This window comes from Hyposmocoma kahamanoa, unplaced genomic scaffold, assembly GCF_003589595.1.
Source record: "Hyposmocoma kahamanoa isolate Upper Pololo Valley unplaced genomic scaffold, ASM358959v1 97491, whole genome shotgun sequence".
Taxonomy (NCBI): domain Eukaryota; kingdom Metazoa; phylum Arthropoda; class Insecta; order Lepidoptera; family Cosmopterigidae; genus Hyposmocoma; species Hyposmocoma kahamanoa.
The window spans coordinates 1-21,566 of record NW_020655376.1 but is presented as its reverse complement, the minus strand read 5'-3'; the positions used below and the strand labels follow the sequence as shown (position 1 = coordinate 21,566).

The 21,566-nt window shown below is 40.1% G+C and overlaps 1 protein-coding gene across 2 annotated transcripts; it reads left to right on the top strand.

The window, feature by feature from the left end:
- Positions 1-1,205: 1,205 nt before the first annotated feature.
- Positions 1,206-14,939, top strand: LOC113238681. Of its 2 annotated transcripts, none has more exons than XM_026475517.1 (4): positions 1,206-1,352; positions 11,011-11,107; positions 11,574-11,747; positions 11,821-14,939. In XM_026475517.1, exons 1-4 carry the CDS (start codon positions 1,341-1,343, stop codon positions 12,753-12,755), a joined length of 1,218 nt encoding a protein of 405 aa, XP_026331302.1. In that variant the 5' UTR covers positions 1,206-1,340; the 3' UTR covers positions 12,756-14,939. The 2 variants fall into 2 exon arrangements, with proteins under 2 accessions (XP_026331302.1, XP_026331301.1); XM_026475516.1 differs by lacking the exon at positions 1,206-1,352 and adding an exon at positions 10,193-10,385.
- Positions 14,940-21,566: the final 6,627 nt, after the last annotated feature.

The window sequence follows — 21,566 nt, the reverse complement described above, 5'->3', positions numbered from 1 at the left end:
ATCGTGGATTTACAGAATAGCATAATCGTAAAGTTGTCGATACGGCAACCGACAATTTCCGCTATCAGAGCCATACCGAATCATAACGATAGCGATTACAGAATACCGCTCCCCTTATGTGGGCATTAGAACTATTAAAATACAAAATGATTAGTAATAATATAACTTGGTTCAAATTTATTACGTAACATACACTTTCAATTTTAGTAATAGCATAATTATTTATTCAGACTACATCTTGATTTAATGGTATTAATACACATAGAAAGTAACATAATTCTAAGTTAGTGACAAATGTAATAATAGTGATTAATTAGATAGACTGGCTAATGTCATTCATTCGCATTCCACCCTATTATACTCTCTCTCGTGAGTCTATTACGTTCGAGAACCCAATGAAAGGTCTTAATTCGGGCAGGTCATATTTATCAGGTATGACCTGTAGACGACAACGGTCCCTTAAAATTTAAATTCGAACCTATGCCGCTTGCGATAAGAACGGTCCTATGTCCGAAGCGTAAAGTTTGACATGCTCTTGACTGTACTTGTAAAAATTAAAATGTTTGATTCTAAACCCACTGCACAATGTAGGATGTAAGTATTATGTAGGTATTGCCAAAAATATTTAGGCAATACTTTCGAGTGTGTAATTCGTTATGTACTAGTGATGGCACCTATTGAATAAACAAGGTACGAAAGCGAATAATACGTACAGGGTTAAAAGCTCGTCAACCTTGACACTTAAGACGATAACAATAACGATTTAAAGCTCAAAGCGATAAATTGTATCAAACAAACCATAAGCCACATTTCCCGTCTATTAATAGGTACGCGTACTTGTTTTTATTGTTATAAAATAAAGTTACTTTTATAATTTATGAAATTGTTGTGGGAAACATGTACCTTTAAGTTTAGTACGACAATCATGCTTCAATACCCTTCCGTACCATTAACTTAAATAGAACTACCAAAAGTCATTTGCAGTCATGGAAGTATATACAATGTAGAGACACTATGCAATAAATATTAGAATTAACGTGTCGAGATATAGGGGTAGCAAAGGTAGCAGCGAGGCCGTTAGAGCGAGTGACTCGGCCCTCTATAACTCGGAAGGAGGTCAGTGTGCGAGGGAACTAGGTCAGGATGCACCGGCGGAGCGATTCGTGTGTTTCCGCTGGGCGTCGGACGCGGTCGGCGGCGCAGGCGCGCGGAGGCATCGATCGCCGCCCACGCGGTTGCGTCGACAACTGTCGTGCGAGCGGACGCGATCCCGGCCCGGCCCGGGCTGACGATGGCGGCGTGAACGCGCGCCGCCCGCGGCCTCCGGCGGACATGCCGCGATGGCCAGAGAGGTAACCCCAACTGCTTAGCGTAACCCCCCAATCGTCCCTTATGTAACCGCGCCGCGCCCGCTGCGCCGTCGCGACCTCCGCGTGCCCGTGATCGTGCTACCCCAGACCGCGACGGCCTAGCTCGTGCTAGCCCTGTACTCCGCTGACAACAAATAGTGCTAATTAGGAGTCCGATTAGTGCTAATTTCCCCTCAAGGGTCATCCGCCTGCATTCCCTGGAAGCATAGAAAGCATAGAGCATCGTCCCAGTGCACCAGTGAAGCAGCCAGGAACAGTGAATTGAGTGCTATGTCTGGTTATGTAGAGGGGATCGGCCCATGACTCGCGTACAGCCGTGGAGCGGTGGTTGCCGCATTCACCGTCTCACTCGCGCCAATGGCCGCGCGGTGACTGGTTGTCCTGCTCGCACGCTCCACCGCTGCACATGCACCCTGCATTATTGAAAATCTGTGCTAACTTGCATAGTGTCCTTATGCGGGAGGATTCTCTACGTATCTATACTAAATTATCAATCAAAACGTTAGACCTGATTTAGAATGTTATTTTTAGCTCGGTGGTACATGCAATTTAGTCCTAAAGAATTCGCCTGATAAATTGCCTTCACAAATGTTAACGCTGAATACAAATCCTGAGGTATTATCCATTAGAAGTAGTTTAGTTTTTCTATTTATGAAAGCTAGTAGCAACATCTACAGCAGTCGTAGCTCGTCCGTAGCGGACGACGGCCGTAGCATAACACCCCAATCGTAGCCATTTTCTGATTGCAAAATCAAGTCTCACTTTTGCAACTACACATTATTAGTGTTCGACTTCGAAAGATTCATAACTTTTTTCTATCGTGTTTTCGAACGATATAAAAATAAATAGTGCCCATGTTATATGGTTACTCGTATGTAGGTCATGTTCAAATTGCTTATTTATGAAACTCGCAAAGCTTAAACTGTTAGGATAAACTTCTAACGCAACTACTGACAACCCGCTACTACCCATGGCTTCGATCTATTAATCACTCCGACTACGAATATATTGTTTCAAATTTCAAATTCCTTTTACAACCTGCCCTCTCGATCTGGTTAAAAAACCAATACTCTAAGGTACACCCTTATTATGCATTTCTTTATTTAATTTACAATTATATGCTATGACATTCATCCATTCATCCAAAGCGAGTATAACTCTATATGCCTCTCTTAGTTTGTGCTATCCCTCACGACCCTGAGCTAGTCTCACCCATCTACGGTTCGCAACTTGTAGTCGTTTACCAATCTCGCTACCCCATGCTTTTACAGCCGTTTTTGGTCACCATTCAGTTGTTGCTTTACTCCACTTATATTAGATTAGATTGATATTAAATCCGTTAATGAAAAAAGAAATTGGTTCACGTTAACCGTGGACATTTAAACTTACTATTTAATTGTATACTTCTGTTATACGTATTAAACGAAAGTTTTCATTTTCGTATTGAATATCAAACGACGGTTACATAACCGAGTGGCAAAATGAGATATCTCGTTAATGTATCGGTTAACAGCCGTTCGATGGCAATCTTTCTAAATTGATTTCATTCCACCCCCTTGCATCTCTCGAAGGGACATTTATTCCTCTACTTTATAACGTTGCCGATTATATCTAAAGATTCTTGATTTACGTTTTCGCATTGCCACACATTTTGTCTGTAACAGTTAAATAAAACCGAAGTTCAAATATCCCCATTCAACCAACCGATCTGAGATTGGTTGGAAGTTGAGACTTCTCTAGTTTTTTTTGTATTATAATTTAATTTTATTTTACCTCGTAATACATATAAGTGTCACTTGTTATAACTGTTGAACATTTTAACCTCATATTAGTAAACCGAATTAAGTTACATGTCAGCTTTTCTTTTAGTCCTTTTATTTACGATGTAGGCTTTGGTAGGTAGAATAATCTCCAACCATCTTTGTTCAGCCCTTATCTGCTTCGAATAATTTCGTCACATCTTCCTTTGCCTCTCTTTTTTTGATCTACTCTTCCAAGAACCCTCTAAGAAATGTCATGACGTATCAGACGCGCATACATCTTTCTCCTTCGGTTCTCTATTGACTTTATTATTAAAGGCTACTTACTGGCTTATGCTAGTTTTTTTTTATAGTTAACGCCAGGAGGGGTCTTTGAATGATTCCCTTCATTCTTCTCTAGCACCATATCTCACCATATAATTATGTCAAAATTGAAAAATTACGGAATAAAACTTACATATTGTTTTTCATTTGTCGTATTTGGCACCAGGCAAATAGCATAATTATATAGCTGGTGACATATACATTTTTTTGTCAGTTTTTCAAAAATTACTTATTGAGTTAATCAGTTTATTGCCGAGGTTGCGTTATGTCCATATTATCTCTAACATCATTCCATTTATTACAAATAGATGTAACTTTCACGAAAATAGTCATTTACATTCTTCCATTTGTATTTATGTCCGTATTATGAGGTAAATAACAGGTTCTCGTCAATTACGTCCATTCGTGTTGTAAGTGACATGACTTACGTGACTTTATATATCAAACCTTGAATGATAAACTGGAAACAAAAACGAAGTCTATTTGAACAGCAGTAGTTATCACTCGTCTGTCAATCGATGCTCGTAATCCCATTGGCGTTAATCCCCTCATAAAGATCCTCATAAACCCTCCCCTTCATCCCCCTCGACCCCACCGCTGGCCCCCCTCAGGGCTTAGCATAGACGGTTTAAAATGTTTAACTACTGTAAACAATTGGCTTAAAGATGTGACACGTGTGACACGCGTGGAAGGTAGAACAGATAGAGGAATTCATTTTTTAATAATCTTCGTACTGAAATGAAACCTATTCATTTTAGTAGCGTATTCACTGTGTTAACATGGCGACTACTTAATTATTCAAAGGTAAAGAAAATCCAAAAAATATTACGTAACTATAGCATATTGCCCGACCTTGGGAAACCTAAGACGGTACTCGACTCGACTTTTATGTAACCTCTCAGATCCCTCTTTATCGGAAGACTAACCCCGGGAGAATAGTGACATTAGAAAAAAATTAGGGCGACGCTGCTGTAATGTCCGTTCAAACAAAACCTGTGCAACTTGCATTCATTTCCATGCAAAGGAGATTTGTTGAATGTGTGAGATGTGTTTGTACAGTACAAAAAGAGGCTTAAACTGGTATAAAGTTTAAGTGTGATAAAATAATAATAATACTCGTAATAATAACGCGCACATACTCATAGCCCCGCACTAGGGAAACCCTGTATCGCGGGTACCATAGACTCACACAAAGACAAACACAATTTACCCCAAACCCACAAGAGAAATAAATGTAGGCCATACAAATACTTCTCCCGGCACGACAATCGAACCCTGGACCTCGTGAGAGGCAGTCCAGCACGGAGGCAGTAAATGGGAATAAATGTAATAGGGTGCTCAAAAAGACTACACGGTATGTTTTCCTAAATATTAAAGAACCTGTAAGAATCAAACACACTAAACTTAAGTGTGTTAAAAACGATAACGACTGACCTATACCTACGCAGCACATGTCTCGTATGAGGATTTGTAGTAAACCTCACTCTCTCAATTCATCTAATAACATCATTTTCTCATTTACTTGTCACCTCGAACCTTCGCACCGATCGCATTCGCCTCCAGCGTTAAAAGGCATTGATTGTTGCACTTCCCCCCGGATCGAATTCGCTAGTACCACATTTGGGATGTGTAAATACGCGTAATTACGCCAAAAACGCACAGGAATGTGGATTGACAGCTATTCCCTTTTTCTGATTTGGATTTTGTGCGTTTCTAGAAACAGGAAAAACCAAATGATACCTTCCGTATTGTAAAGTACAATTAATCCAAATAACTGTATTCCCTGCCGGATATGCTCTTCTAAGCAGCCCTCATATTAAACCAACAGTTTTAAATGAACCGAAGTCTAAGAAAACGCCTAATATAAAAGTCTTAATATAATTTTAGACTAACTAATAACTGTTTATGAATAAATTGAATAAAATGTATAACAAAAAACTAGTTAGTATCGTAGCAACGCGCTTCGTAGCGGTGGAGTTGTCAGCGCTACGCCCCGTAACGCGGCCTAGACAAGCTGTACTAGTAACTACTTTCCATGGTACGATTCAGAATTTTAAAAAAATGTAATACAAATAATTAGAAATATAAACGTTGAAATGGGCATGTGACTGAGGAATACAAGCCCTTGCTGATATTCTGCCATAGCTCGTAATGGCAAGTAAAATAATGTTCATTATTTTTGTCTAAATTAAAACCTATCACCACTTTTTAAATTGTCAGCCTAACAAAAAGTGTCTCTAAGTATGAATGTTGAAATGAATGTCTATTTGTATCCATGATAAAAGCTTCATCAGCATAATTTATCCCCTGTGTAAAAGTTTCGTCCTCGAAATAATGGCGTTGTTTTCAGAATAGTTAAGGTCTGTCAACCCTAATGTAGTTCTTTTTTTCTCGATTTCGTCGTCGCTGTTGTAATAATGCACGACTTTATAATAATGTCCTTCATTGTCCGTAAATTAACATCATTCTGGAATTTGTATAAAGAGACAGAGACATTTTATTATTGCTGTTACTCCATTCTGTGACAAATCTTTTATTTAGTACAAGACCTATTAGTATAGAACTGAATCTTGCTATTGATAATTAAGTATGTAAAAACCTACTTTAAAGGCCTATACTATCAATTTCTAATTGCTGTCCTGGAAACACATGATCAATATTGATATTATAGCATATTTTAATAGAAGTAGAGCTCCTACCTCCTACCTCACTTATTTCTGCCGTCAAGCAGTAATTGCTTTATTAGTAATGCGTTCCAATTTTGAAGGGTGCTGGTGAAATTACAGGCACACGGGACTTGTCAACTTATGTCTCAAGGTGACGGGCGTAGTAGCAATGCCTCTCCGAATTTTGCGATTTAAAGCAACTGTCATGGATAGGCGTTGTTCGTCCAGTCGTTTGATATCATAAAAAAAACATAAAAATATCTCGATCTAGTCTTGACAAAATATAGATAGATATTTAAACAAACAGTCATCACACGATCTAGATCTCCTCTAGTGGTGATTGGCTCAGTGTGGATTGTGAGTCTTTCATTCGTAACATTCAAACATTCATTCATAAATTGTGAGCTCCCCTTCGCCATTAAAGCGTGTAATTAATAATAGAATTAATAAAACATGGTTCACACACAATCAGTGGGTGTTACAAATATTCTTTGAAATTTTGATAGCGTCGTGGGCGAGCAGTACGCCGGTAAACATGACATTAAAGTAATGTTACGCAACCTACATGCTCTACACCTACATTCGCACACCGCGTTTGATGCGAATTTTTTTGTTTTATGTACATTATAATGTTAAGTAAATGTTAATGCTACTCAAGATTCCAAGAAGAGTAGGTGTTCAATGAATAGTTTAAACTACATATAACTAATTACATATATCTACACCACCGCCAAAGTTATAGTTATAGGTAGATAATATGCGCTAGACAACCACACTAATTAGCTGATCTCAAACTATGGAATTCCCTGTATTAAAAGTACTTGAATAACGAAATTATTATCCAGAACACTATGAAAATGAAACTATTTTTTTGGATCTAAATCGTGTACATTCGTAGTCCGTAGTTGTGACCGAGTCACCCGTGACCACGGGACCTGTAAAGGGCCCGAAACGTTGGAATGTTTGAAAAACACAAATTCGAACAAATTGTTTCATTTCCTATTTGTAACAATTGCAATCTCGAAAACCTAAGAACTCGACAGAACACTCTGACCTTAGCAGTTAACAGTTGATTTCCAGAATGGTCTTGCCAGCATACAGCGTTTAAAGCTGGACCGCTGTAGTCGTCATAACGGACTAAATGAGAACGTTGAAAAAAATGTGCATTACCATAACGGAACTACCTTGCTACATAGGTCATTTCTGTTTATCCGACCCACCTAGATGCATATAATTTAACGGTATAGTCTAAGTCCTTGTCTTAACATCGTCAATCCGTTATATGTCCTACAGTTAGGCACGGATTTCCTCTAATGGGAGGGTTTACGTCATTGTCCGTCACGCTGGCCCATTGCGGGTTGGAGACTTCGTACATGAACTTTCGACGTACAGGTTTCATCACGATGTTTTCCTTCAAAGTTATTGCTAGATTTATGTATTTAAGATTTGCCAACATTTGATAACATTATTACACTCTTAATTACGTAATCTAGGAACACCTTATTAAACAATTACAGTTAAATATCACTTGCAATTAGTAAAAACACTGTAAAATTGACAACATAATATAATATAAAAACTACACAAGTATAAAAGTAAGTACCTGCTTATTGAGTAAATGTCAGAGCAAAAAAAGGAAAAAACAAAAAAATACATATTTAATTAATTAGGAGTATCCTGCTAGGTGAGTTACTGTGAATATCAAGTCGATTACTATGTTCATTTATCAATTTGCTTAATCTTGAGATAGGAGAATTTAGTCCAAAAACTGTTTTTCGTAGCAGTGGAAACAGAGGAATTACTCTATTCCGAGATTATCTCACATGGACACGTATATTAAATTTATTTAGTAACTGGGGGTAGTCCCATATGTTTCTACATAAGTTTTGTTTATAGTGCCCCTCCCTATCTATCTTGGTTATGCGGGAATTTATTATTTATATATATACTCGTATATATATATATAAATAATAAATGCACCAGCAAAACTTGATCCATACTTGATATATTTGATTTCTGTAGCCCATGGGTTAACGTCCGGTGTTTAATAGGGAGGTCGGCTAAATAAGGAGCTTCTGATTTGAATTCCCGATAGAACTAATTTATGTAACGAAGTTTTCGAAATTGTTTATGATCTGGGTGTTCAACTTAATGCCCCCGGATTTGAAGTCTTTGCTCTGTTACAGGAAATTACCCATTTTGCAGTTAATGGATATGATTGTCTAGTATATTATTGTTAATTTAGGAAACAAAATATTTTGTCATTTTTTGTTGCCGCAGCTGGCGCCACACTTAAGGTAAGGTTTTGCTTAGTTTATGATTTTGTTTTAAACCACATTTTAATTTTGTTTGTAAAAATGTTTTTTATTATTTCTTATTATTCGCTTTTGTTTTTTTTTTCTTCTGTGGTGTCATTTATGGTATACTTTAGTTGTTTGTTTTTTCCTTCAATACGTTTTCCTTAATATGAGTGCTCATAGAAACATATGGGGTGGGAAAATTTATACCGAGAAGTACGTGGCAAAATCAGCTCCTCAAGTATTCTCTCTATCTAAATTTTAATGCGTGTCTAGATTCATTATTATTAGACGAAGCTTCTAAGAGCTGCATGTAAAATAACGATTATTTTAATGTGTATAAATAATGGTACTTTTATGACCAAGAATTAGACACTGTGGAATTTGGACTATTCCAATCGTAAATAGAACTGAATTTACATCTTAACTGTCAAGCTTAACGTGCACTAGACGCTTTACACGTATTCATCAGAAGATTTTGATTTCTAATTTAAAAGTCAACAAAAAATGACATACTTATGAAATTATATTACCGTGACTCACGTCACCAACACGCTAATGTCGTGAAGTTCTTTTTGCTCAGTGTACGCGGATAGGTCAATCGTTACTTGATTTTGTTTAGTCGTTTGATGATGTTTTTTTTTTCATTTATACGTGTCCGTAGTGTCCAGGTTATTATTTGTGTTGTTACCCTTTCTGAGAGTCCTAATTACAATACTTTAAACGCCTCGAATGAATACTCGTCAAACACAAAACAAAAAAGTATTCTTCGGGAAAAGATAAAACGGTACACAAATGTAGTGAATAAAAATTGGAAACCATGTACATTTCCGAACACGGTTGCTACGTCCATAAGTTGCGTATTAATGACTGGCGTATTTTATGACAATAAAACACGAAATTTCATTACTTAATGTTTAATATTGTCCATAACTTTCACTGATATAAATAAGAATAAGAAATTTTCATATTTAATTGTCATAAAAACAATTTCAATAATTGTAACCTTTTTTTTAAAAAAAAACTGACCTCAAAATTTCGTCTAAAAATTAATAAAGAAATTGTAAACGATCTGGTTTGATGGAGTAATTGCGATGATGATGAAATATTCGTAGTCGCCAAAGTGAAATAGAAACCACGGACGTTTCACGCTCTGCTGGAGCTTCCGATTGCTACGCGATAACGTTCTTGTCGTTTGCACAGTTTCACGAACAAACGACAATTGGTGGCCAAGTACTATTGCGCCATATATGTAATACAGGTTAACGTAACGACAGTTTTCCTGATGTAAGATGTCTGTGGTCACACCGCACTATATCACATGCGGTTAAGGTGTTTACAGGGATTAAACGCGCTGTCCTCCTTCGCAACGCCCCGCCGTCGCCTATCGGCCGTAGCTCAAAAGTGTTCTTGCTTTATAAATAACAATTCCGGTATGTACGACAGGCATACTCAAAAGAGTTCCAAGTACTTTCTTTCCCAACGCTATCGTCAAAAGTTATTACCCTCCCACATGTAAAATATGTGTTAAAGGCGAGGGTGTTATCTTTCCGCCAGTCAGTTGAGCGTTGAGGCCGCAATGAGTCTCATATATACATCGGCCGACTACACGTAAAAGTGCATCACAGGCGAAGCTAATTTGGCCATCTTACGGCATCAGGAGCCTCGCTGCAGTGCGGGCGCGGTCGGAGGAGGGAGGAAGAGGCGGGACGCGCGGAAGAGAGGCGCGGGGGGCCGCGGCGACCCGGTCACGGCGCGCCTGCCCCAGTGCGGCCGCGGCGCTCCGCCCGCGCGCACCGCGCACCGTCACCTCTCTCCTTGCACACCCACTACACAACCACTAAAACTATTATTTTTATACTCTATTGTGTATATTTATCAATTTATATAGAATAAGTTTGCGAGTGAGATTGTGACGCGGTGAGGCTACGGAGTGGAGTGAAAATGATAGTGGAGATACAGCAGGAGGTAATATTAGCGTCGTCGATATTAGTTATCGGAGGCAGCGGTGAGTCGCCGGTTGGCGGCATGCGGCGTGGACATTCGGCTAATGGGCTTTTTACGGCGCGGGGCGCGTGCAGCGCGAAGTTTTATAGGCGCGTATCAATCGTCGCTCGCGACAGGCGGTCGGGGAATCATCTCGGGAGGCGGTAGGATAGAGTCAGCGGGAAAACTTGTTTTAACATCTAAAAAGTTGCTCCCTGTCTAGATTAAAGATCGTGCAGGGCGGCGATGTCAGTGGGTCAAAGCACAGTGCGTGAGGGCGCAGGGGTTGGGCGCGGTGCGCGGGGGCATGTCACGGGCGCGAGAGGTCGCGCGGGCGTTGCACCCATGTTGCACCGCTGCACTAGTGCAGCCGCTACGGAGTAGTGCTACGCACTACGAGTGTAATGCTACGCCGTAGCTCTAGTAACCGAGGCAATGTAATGCTTGAACTGCTACGTGATAGGCATTTTGCGTTGATTTTGATAGCTAGAAGTGTCAAAGTAACATATAGATAGTTTTGTATTTAAAAATGCAAAAAGAAATGTTTTAACAATCCTACTGTAAAGTAGAGTGGCAGCTACAAGAATGTGTTTGTATGCTGTTGCAGGAGGTTAGAGGAAAGAGGCCTTTTAAGATATGGGATAGCTCGCGGAACGTGAGGAAGGGATTGGTGGTTACTAGCTTCGAGGAGCTCATACACAGAGGTCAGTACACCTTATTTTAAATGTTATAGAGTAATGGTTATTAGTTTCTTTTATTGGTGGTGTGATAGTTTCTCATTCGACTACATATATACCTACAATTATGAATGTAATGTAATAAGAAAATCGTATTACCCAAAACTGTTATTAAGTGATACCTTTTTCATATAATCAAAGTTATTCTTACTGAATAGCCACGGCGCGTCCGAAGTCGCAGCTCGATAAGATTTGCCGCAACTGCACAGCCACTGCCGCGCGGATGCTGCCCTACTTTTATACAATATTTAGATTTAGTTAGCCTACGATATAATACTTAATTATAACGGGTAGTCACCCGTTTTTAATAAAACACTCGACTGAATTTAGGTCAACTTCAAGTCGAATAAGTATTACGCTACCCACAGGTATTGTGAAATCTAAGGAGGATAGGAGGAAAATGTGGTAGTTGACGGTGTGTGTCGTTGTGCAGGGAAGGAGAAGTTGTCGGTGGGAGCGAGTGAGCCGGTACGGCTGGTGCTAGAGAGCGACGGCACGCAAGTCGAAGACGGTGACTACTGGCGCACGCTCCCGCCGAACACCGTGCTGCTGCTGCTGCGCCCCGGCGAACGCTGGTATCCCACCGGAGTCGACGTCATCAAGGCTGGTGAGTGATCAGCTTCTAATCGATTCCGTCATTGAGTGGGCCGTAAAACTCACCCCTTGATGTAACCTTCCAGCTATATCGGCGATACCAAAGATAGTATGCGAGACGATTCACGCGCTGGAGCTGCACGATGAGACGCCCTCATGGAAAATCATGGACAACAAGGGGCGCGTCACGGTGGTGCTGCACTGGGATCAGCGGCCCGCGGCGTCACCGGCTGCGCGGTCGCCCTCGCGCCAGCCCAAGCCAGACCGGCGGCCCAGCCTCGTGATCCAGACGTCGCTGGACCGGCCGCAGCCGCCGCCGCCGCACATCACCGTCGTCAACCACGACGACCCGGGCCCCGCGTCGCGCGCGCGCCTGGCACGTTCGTCAGGCAGCGTCGAGCACACGCACACGTCCGAGTGCCGCGCCCCGCACGGCCACGCGTCGCCCGCGCCGCAGCAGCGCGCGCCGCCTCAGGACGAGTGCGACTTCCACTGCTGCGCGCTGCACGAGGAGGGCCGTCGCATCGCCGTGCTCAACAAGAGCGTCGCCACCTCGCCCATCCAGGACGCGCAACCGCGCGCCTCGCCGCAGGGTCGGCCTAAAGGCCACGTACGCTTTCTCGACGCCGAGTCGGCACGCCGCGGCGAGCGTGACTCCTCGGAGAGCGAGACCGAGAACACCCTCGTCGAGGACGAAGCCGTCACCTCTGAGAAGTTCCTGCTGCTCATCGACCAGTTGAGTGTTGATCAGAAGCGACACCTCACCATCAAAGACATCGGCATCATCCTGGAGCGGCTCAGTTCCAAAATCCTCGACGTGGAGCGACTGGACCGCGAGTCCGAGTCGGACGACTGTTACAACTGGACTATCAAGGCGACGATTCGTGGCGACGCGCTACGCGAGCTAGGTGTCATCTACAACGGCAATTATTACGCGATTAGCGAGCATCCCGGCTACCGGGAGGAGAACGAGGAGGCCGGTGACGAGGGTGAAGAGGAAGAGGAGGAGGACAGGCTCTGATCCGGCCTGTGCGGCGCCGCCGTGCCCGCAGCCGCGGCCGCCGTGCGCCACGCGATCTGTCGCATCGCCGCACGCTAGCAGTTGCCGGTGGCTCCGCACATGCCAGATCATCACATTCAAGGCCCGCAAGGACAGCAGTGGACCGTCTCGAAACATGCTGCGCCCAAGCCGCACCGCAGCAGGAAAGATGGCCGTATCGCCAGAGAAGAGCTCAGAAGGAATAGCACATTGCAGTGAATAATTAGAGACTTATATATGAAATTTGTCGCGGCTCCGCCTCGGCCTCCGACGGGCTCGAGGCGTCGCCGAGTCCTAGTTAATAAATAGCGGAAATTATCGTATAAGTAAAACTGACTTCCTATCGATTACTAAGACGATTACTTAAGTGTACGAGCCGGCGAGCAGCGCGGCCGGACGCGATAAGCAAAAATGTTTATCATCGAGATTGTCGTCAATGTTCTTAGGTAAATAATAAATTATACACGTGTTAGCGACGATTTATGGTGAACATTTCAAGGAACCATTGGCTGCCATGCGCTTTTGAATTATTTCCGAAATGTTCGAGACGCCTGTCACGTACCTAACTTCCTCGCGAGGTGTGCGCGCCACCACACGCCGGTCTCACGCTGCACTACCTTATGTTCATTAGTTGGCCTAATGGGTAATAGGTTCGGGGATTTGTATCAATGGAATCTGAGAATCCTGTGTTGTACATTGTGCAAAGGTTCTAATAGCGCCTCAACACCCGAGGACTTTATTGTCACTTGAACACGTGGTGTTGGACATGTTCACGCGTAAATTATGTGAATGAAGATATAAACATTTGCCCATGTATTCATTAATAAAAGTATATATTATCGGCGGAGTCAGAGTACAGCCGATTTGGGGGCGAAATAACCTCGGGTGCCGCGCCCCCACTCGCCGGCCAACGGCGGTGGGCGCGGGGCTCGGCAGTCTGGGCATACAGCGCCTGCTTCCAGGCATAGCCAAGACGATGTTTCAGAGAGAGCACACATTTATATAATAGATATATAAAATTACCTATATTAATTAATAAATTGAATGTTATAAAAGAGGTTGTAACTAAAATACGAATCATTATACCGTCACACATGCATCGTAACATCAACGTGCCAAATGAGGTATTGGTAGTGTAAGTTGATTCTTGTATTTACTAGCTCTATGGTATCGTAGCATTATTGTATAATGTTTTTAATTTTTGTATAGTACCGATACGTGAGTGGTTCAGCCACATTATAATGTATGATATAAATGAAGTTTAATAAGTTTTACAGCCCCGCGGGGCCTCATAAATTGTATAGTTATTTAAGGTATATATTACGGTATTCATACGATCGTCACGTGGCAGCACGCACTGGGCAGTGCTCGTACTGGCGCAGGAGTGTCTGGCACATGCGCGCCCGCCCCCGAAAGTCGGCGGACGCCCCCTTGCCAGCGCACTGTTAGCCGCCGACACGAGTGGTTGTATTTTTGGTGTACTAAGTGTGTGTTTCTTGCTGTATCACTTTCATTTCCTCTCTTTGACGAGCGGTTCGTGAAACACTCTACTTCAACTTTGCTACCTCATATTATAGTCATAATGAACATCCTCGCCATACGAACACCCCCTGTTCCATTCCACAGTTCTGTCTGTGAAATCCAAAATCTAATTTTCATGAACCGCCTTTCGTTCCATTTTGATGTTTTGAAACATACATTTTATTATACTTTGGTTTTAAGGTTTGATATTGTGACTTGTCCTAACTTTACTTAATTTTCAAATACTATCGCTACTAAGATTTAGAAGAGATTGTGAAGTTTGTGTTGATGTTCGGAAACAAGTGGCTCATTTTGAAAGCAGTTGAAGGAATTTTTAAAGGGAAGGGGATGAATCAAGGCCAGGAGTTATTTGGTGACGCTTTTTCGAAAAGACATTTTCTTGTACAAATGGTATATTTGTGTACAACTCCTGCGCCGCTTTTAATGTTCATTGTGAAGATATTTGATTGTTTGTATATTTTTAAAATTGACGAGTATAGAATGACCGTGTCCCCGTGAGCTCGCTGCTGTCGCCGCGCCGACCGCCACGTGCGCCATGGACGGCCGAGGCGCGGCTTTGGTGTATCTAGCACGGTTACGATTTACCAGTGTTTGTGCGATTGCACGGACACTTGTACACGGAGATATGCAGTGGGCTAGATTACCAAACTGTTGCTTTTATTAGACGGGTCGTCGCGTTTTAGTGATACATAGTTGGTAATTAGAAACGATCTTTGTAAAGTTGTTGGTTGAGGATTTCGTCCCTTACAAAGGGAAGGATACTTTTTTCAATACAGTTGCTCGATAAGATGTATTTTCTACGGCGGTGAAGCGTTCCGAAAGTTATACTTTTCTGCCGCAGTGCGGAAAAGGATTTACTTTTCCTCACTCGTGCGGAGGAGTGTTATTTTTATTTCTACGTGTCTAATTAAAGTATATCTACTACCAAAAGATTATGTTTGAAATAAATATTATATTATTAAACTACGTAAGAGAATGAATGAATAAAGAATTAAGTAATGAATTTACTGAATTATCATAAATTACAATAAAATTATTTTATTCTATGACAGAATATTTTAAATATTTTGACATTTTACTTATACAAATTAACATATGGCAGAATGTGTTCTAGAGGATGACTTTTCATTTAATTTAAATTATGAAAAATCCTTGCACTTCCGCAATAAGAAATTATTACGAAACGCTTTTATTGCTTTCTTTTTCTTTGTAATACATGTCTATTACAAAGAACATATGAAGAATTGAGATTCTGCTCCCCGTTTTGAGTGAATACAAGTTGTAAAAATTTCAAATTGTCGCACGCACAGAAAAATGCCTCGTTTTGTTCACAAATGTATTGAAAAATGTCGTGTGTTACACGGGCGTCAAGGTTATTGCAAACTCGTGGCGCTTAAATTAAATTGTCAATTAGTTTGCAATAACCTACTTTTTGCCTTTGTAGAACAATGTACTATTGTATGATGTAGAGAAATGAGGGGAAAGTAATTCAAGTCCACTGCAATATGTCTACGAATGTTTTTTATGAGTGAGTGAGTCTCGGCGGTTGAACTTGTGATTTTTCTTGATGGTTGTAGCTATTTGTTCGTTTGTTTGTACAGCTATTGGTGAGTCTATGGTGTTCCGGTCCGTTACGCACATTATATTATATCTAGTTATCGAGTTCCGTTTTAATATTTTTATGTGTATAGCATAATGATGAAGTAAAATGTAAAATTAATAATTTGTAGCCGCGCGGTGACACGCGGGCGTCGATCGTGTCTGGCCAACTGTGCATATCTTAGCCGTCTTCGAGCTCAGTGCAGAAGTGGGATGTGTTGATGAGGTCGTATAGTGTATTTGCTCAAAATAAGGCATTATTAGTATGTATTGCTCCAAGTTTTAATAAACGAATAAACGTCACGTTCCATTCAAAATAAGCCCCGTAAGGCTTTTTAAGGTGTTACGGCCGCGACGGTTCAATGTGTTCAGAAGGTGTAAGATGGCGAGAGATAAGCAGAGTTGACACGGCAGACCAATGATATTGTTGCCGAGTTCGGGCGGTGGCATACACGAATGCCGCGTCCAGCACTCGTTGCCCCTTGAGCACTAGTTCCGACTGAACTAAGTTAAGTCTCTACTGCTGGACAGCCGTAACAATATTATTGCGAACCCGTTACCACCGGGATAGCGACTCGCAAGGCCCTGGCAGATTCAACTTTTGCTAATTGAACACAATTAGTACCTCTCCAAGTCTCCATTGTGATAGCAGAACGGTAAACCCATATTTTAGTTTCGTTGTAACAGGCTGTGGTAGAGACTCCACCAACCGTAATATAATTACTAAAATATTCACTATCGATGAATATTTATCTTTCTGTTGTTATAATGAGGAGCTTGCGATTTGACTGCCGGAGTCCCGGCCAGCCGTGCTAGTCCAGTGTGAGCGGGATACAGTATTCGTACCTATGCTACGTAGGTACATAATTCGAAATATACACACTTAACGTTTAGATATCTAATACAGTGTAAACGACAGAATTTTCGAGGGGAAATTTCGTTTTTGGAATATCGTTTTTATATAGGCGGATAATCATTTGTATAGTGGTCACCTTCCGTCGTCAACGGCGACGGCGTCTGCGCATCTAATAATACGTAATCAGTGTTAGTGGACTGTCCTTATAGACAGTGTAGCACTAAGCGCCTGAGTTCAAACGTTACGTGCCAAACTTGTTATAGTTTAGTGAAATTGTTGCGTAATTTATGAAAACTACCGGGGATGAATTAACTTGAATAACAATGAAAATTACTAACAAAGTGTGGTTCGAAACGAAAATACTTTAGAAATCCCTCTACGGTCTCTACGAGGGCGAAGTCCATATTGGTTTCAAGAGGATTATCTTAAAGCAATACTCGCAAAACCTTAACAAAAATATCTTTTCTTCATCCCCATTTAGGTAACATATTTACGCTCCTGCTCTGTGGTTTACAGATTTGGTTAACTACGATGCTATTATTTCATTATTTGGTTTTATTACATATTATCAAGAACAACTCAAAGTTCACCTTACCTCCTAAATACGGTAAAATAGGAATTAGCGAATACTTAACAAAGTAGACATAGAGAACTCACCATCGTAGGTAAAAAATAATTCATAAAATACGCAACATAAATCAAAATAAATCACCAAAAATAATATTTCCCGAGTTGGAATTGGTGGAATTAATCCAAGTGCCAATTTAACTGTAAATTGTCTATCTAGATTTAATTTGGATTTATTGTAAAATCATCTTTGAAGCTTTTTAGAGTCCACATTTTGTTCAATTTTATTTTAACTCGATAAAACGAATTTCAAAAAGGCTCACCCTTTTTACCTTTACTTTTTTCTGTAATTCGAAAACAAAAACTAATCCAATGTGAGAGAAGCTTTTATAGCTTCGAGCACATAGATATTGGCACTGTTCTTTATAACATAGTTAAGAAAGTAAGTACGTCATAGAACTCAAGGTTTGAATTCTCGTTGAAGAGCTTCAAAGATGGTCCCTATTTAATTTAGAACGGTGTCAACAGGGCTACGTAACGTGCCTAGAATTATTTTCGTATATCAATCGGCACGCGCCCGAGGCAGGATTTAGTTGCGACTCAACCTACCCGACAAACCTTCACTGCCACTAATTTAAAAATAAAAATATTGGAAACGATTTCAGAGTATTCATTTCACCTTGTGTAGCATAGAGAGTAAAGTATTCGAGTCGCAGTAGAGCTCCATGGTCACTGGACTCACTGGTAATATAACCTTTTTTAAGCAAAAAACTGTTTTTGTTGTTTACTTTACATCCATAGATGTTTGTATCTCAGAAAACAGTGTAGCGCCTGTATTTTTTACTTAGAGGATGGAAAAAAATATTTTTTTTTCAATTATGAACAGATTTACGTTACTTTGTGTTTCTAAAAAACTTTCAAGTTATATTCAGTTTCAAATATTTTGCGATCACTCATTTGCAATTCAGTGCACTGGGGAAAGTGTGCGCGGATAAGTGTACGCATGTGTACTCTTGCCCCGTCTCTGTAATATTTTCGTTCATTTATTTGTATAATATTTTTAACGTGCTTTATTTTATATTTCAGTGCTGCTGAATTACATATATAATACATATACAAGTAATATCAACAATACAATTCAAACATGTGTAGGTTTTTTAATAAAGAATCTTTTTTATTATTATATTTATTTTGACCACGAGCAATGCACTCCCGTACCCCATGTGCGTCTACTCTACTTGCCCCATAAGGGTGCGCACAATTACCCGCAATAAGAGTCCGATTTCAGATCGTTTATTCTTAATAGGAAAAAACCGCTTGTTTTAAGTTTTCGTTTCTATTTAAATTTAGAGCCAAAAAAATGTTTTATTTGAAAGTAACACCTTTATTTTCCTAACTCTTGTATTGTAACTGCAGTAAGTCCTAAATTACAAGTGCGCACACTTGACCCAAACGAATCTAAGAAACCTTCATGCCTTTTTACAATTGCCACAATGTCAATTTTAATTCCTTTGTGATGAGAGTGCCGACCCAACATCTGGGGACCTTCACGAAGGAGGAAGTTTGGCCGAATAGTGTCATAACGGCGGTTGTGACACCAGATTGCACCACACGACGCCGACAAATGCACTTCGTTTATATTAGTTGTTTCGGTAGTCCTTAATTATATATTATGTCATACAGAATCTTATAGATTTTATAGTTTCTAACATTAAAGAAACTGGAATAAAAGCGTTTACATACGAATAGGTATTTGTCACGCCCACCTAGTTTCCCGACGTCAGTCAGCCCGTGACTACGGCCAGTGCAACCTGGCCGAAACGTCAGGAAACTAGGTAGGTGTGAAAAATACCTATTCGTATGTAAACGCGTTTATTCCCATTTCCAAATGTTAGTACAATGCAACGCGAAAGTTTAAAAGTATATTTTATAGTTTCTAGTCATACGTTTTAAAGTATCCCTTATGGTCAGATTAGGATTTCCTTCTCTGTCACGGATGAGTCTTAGCTATGTTGTTGGTTGCCCGCTAGGTAAAAGAACTTAGGAATATTTATAGTTCTATCAAAATAGGTGGCCTAAATCTGAAAGTTGAGCAACTAGGTCAAGTGAAGTATAACATGATAAGGATGTTCTTTAAACATTCTAAACTATTTCTATTAAAATTTTGTTGCATAGTTTAACACTTAGACTTAACTTAACTTAAAGAACACTTAGTCACCGAAAGAGTTCAAGCCTAAATACTTCAAACTTATACGGTTTTGTATACTTGGTAGAAATTATGGAACCAAACTTCCAACAACAAACGTAAACAGGTATTAAGGTAAGTAACAAGGTTCCTTTTTCAATATTTGAAATAAGGGTCATTGCATGTGACTATGTGACATAAGTTACGAGACCCGCAGTAAATGGGTTCAATGTGCACTTGGCCGGTGTTAATTTAGCTACAGACACCCGCATCAAAGGTAGATAATTGCACTGTGGAATAAACGCAGCCGTCTGCGGCACTCGACGCGTCCACCACATCGTATTGCGGGTACGGTCAAAAGCAACCTTTTATTACACTGCGCTCGTTAGAGAGACCCATGAAGTTAATTACGTATATCTTTTATGCAAAACAAATTAAGTATAATATCTGTCTGCCACACGCCGTCAAATAAGCGCTACTCAACTACTACCTAAGTTACTTTTGGACACTGAAATTGTGGCGATTAAAAATAAGCTTTAAGTGACAATAATTGATGTCAGTTTTTAAAATGATGGCAGTGAAAAAATGTGCCAGGACCCCGATTCAGAACTCTTCGATATTTTAACCGAAACGTTCGATTGGATATGGTTCTCGAATCGAAGTGCGCTTTCCGAACTATTCATAACATTCAGAGTTAAGCGTTCGTTCCGGATTTGGATACGATATCTTTATCCAACAATACGGAGTTAGTCGGTGAAATAGATTACAAAAAAAATTAAACCTTTTATACATTTTTGAGACTTTGAAGACCTAAAATATAGGAATGCATTAGTCTTGCATTAAAATAAATTAATAGAATTGAAGAAAATCCATAGTTTATTTAAAATAATATAAGATTTCCATATTACAATCTTGCTTTGTAAACAGTAGGACGTTCGGTAACTTTCATTCGATAAATGTATTCTGAATAACGTTTGTAGCCTTTCCCGGTCGAGAAGTAAGAGTAATCGTACGGGTGCGACGTCATTTCGAGGCGGTTTCGAATACGACAGCTTGACATTCGATTCGGGTGTTGTGAATAAAAATAAAAATAAATCGTACGACAACTGAGTTATAGCAAGGTTATGAATCGACCCCCAGGGGGTCAGTTGACAACCGATTCGATTTGATATCGTACGATTTCTTTTCATTTTTCTTTGTCTTAAAAATGCATATAAAAGGGTTTTCATTTTCTTATAATCTATTTCACCGATTAACTCCGTAAACGCTGTTGGATTAAAAGTAAACGTGTGTCTATTATATATTAAAAAAAAAAAAAGCTCCCTTCAATTCGAGAACGATATCCAATCGAACGATTCGGTTAAAATATCGAAGAGTCTGGGGGTCTACACTCATTCTCCGTCCGACATCCGTTCGAAAAAATAACTGTCAAATAAGTAATACTCGACCAAATTAAAAGACGCATGATGTGAGTGAAGCTTCATACTTGACGTTGTCTTTTAATTTGGTCCAATATTACTTATTTGACAGTTATTTTTTCGGACATGAGGGCAGAATAGTAGGTACCGAAAAAATAAAAGGTTTTTGCTGAACTTGCAATTATCAATAGCTCTTGTTTACTTCACTACGGTCGCATAGTTAATCTGATTACAGTAAGTAAACATTCAAAACAGATTCGGGCCAATGGTCCTAAGCATGTCTTTTTTTTTTTTTTTTTTTTTTCTAAGCATGTCACACTGATATGACTATATTATTCTAGCCCACACCACCACTTTCTTATCATATAGCTGATTTTGTGTTAGTATCGTATTGCGATTCACAAAATCATACTGTATTGTATATTTTGTAATCTGAATATAAATAATATTTAGTAATAATAGATCTTCTTGTAAGAGGGTTTTTCCAGGAAAGTACTGACGCCTTAACTATTTTTGTCGCCAAACAGTAACGTCATTATTACTGCGTCCCGGTTTTGAAGAGTAAAGATCTAGTGAAACTACAGACGCATGGGACTTGTCAACTTTATGTCTCAGAGTAACGGGAG

Coding starts and splice junctions, on each gene's coding strand:
- LOC113238681 (XM_026475516.1), top strand. CDS start 10,362: ATGATAGTGGAGATACAGCAGGAG. Junction 11,108..11,573: donor CGAGGAGCTCATACACAGAG/GTCAGTACACCT, acceptor GTCGTTGTGCAG/GGAAGGAGAAGTTGTCGGTG. Junction 11,748..11,820: donor AGTCGACGTCATCAAGGCTG/GTGAGTGATCAG, acceptor GTAACCTTCCAG/CTATATCGGCGATACCAAAG.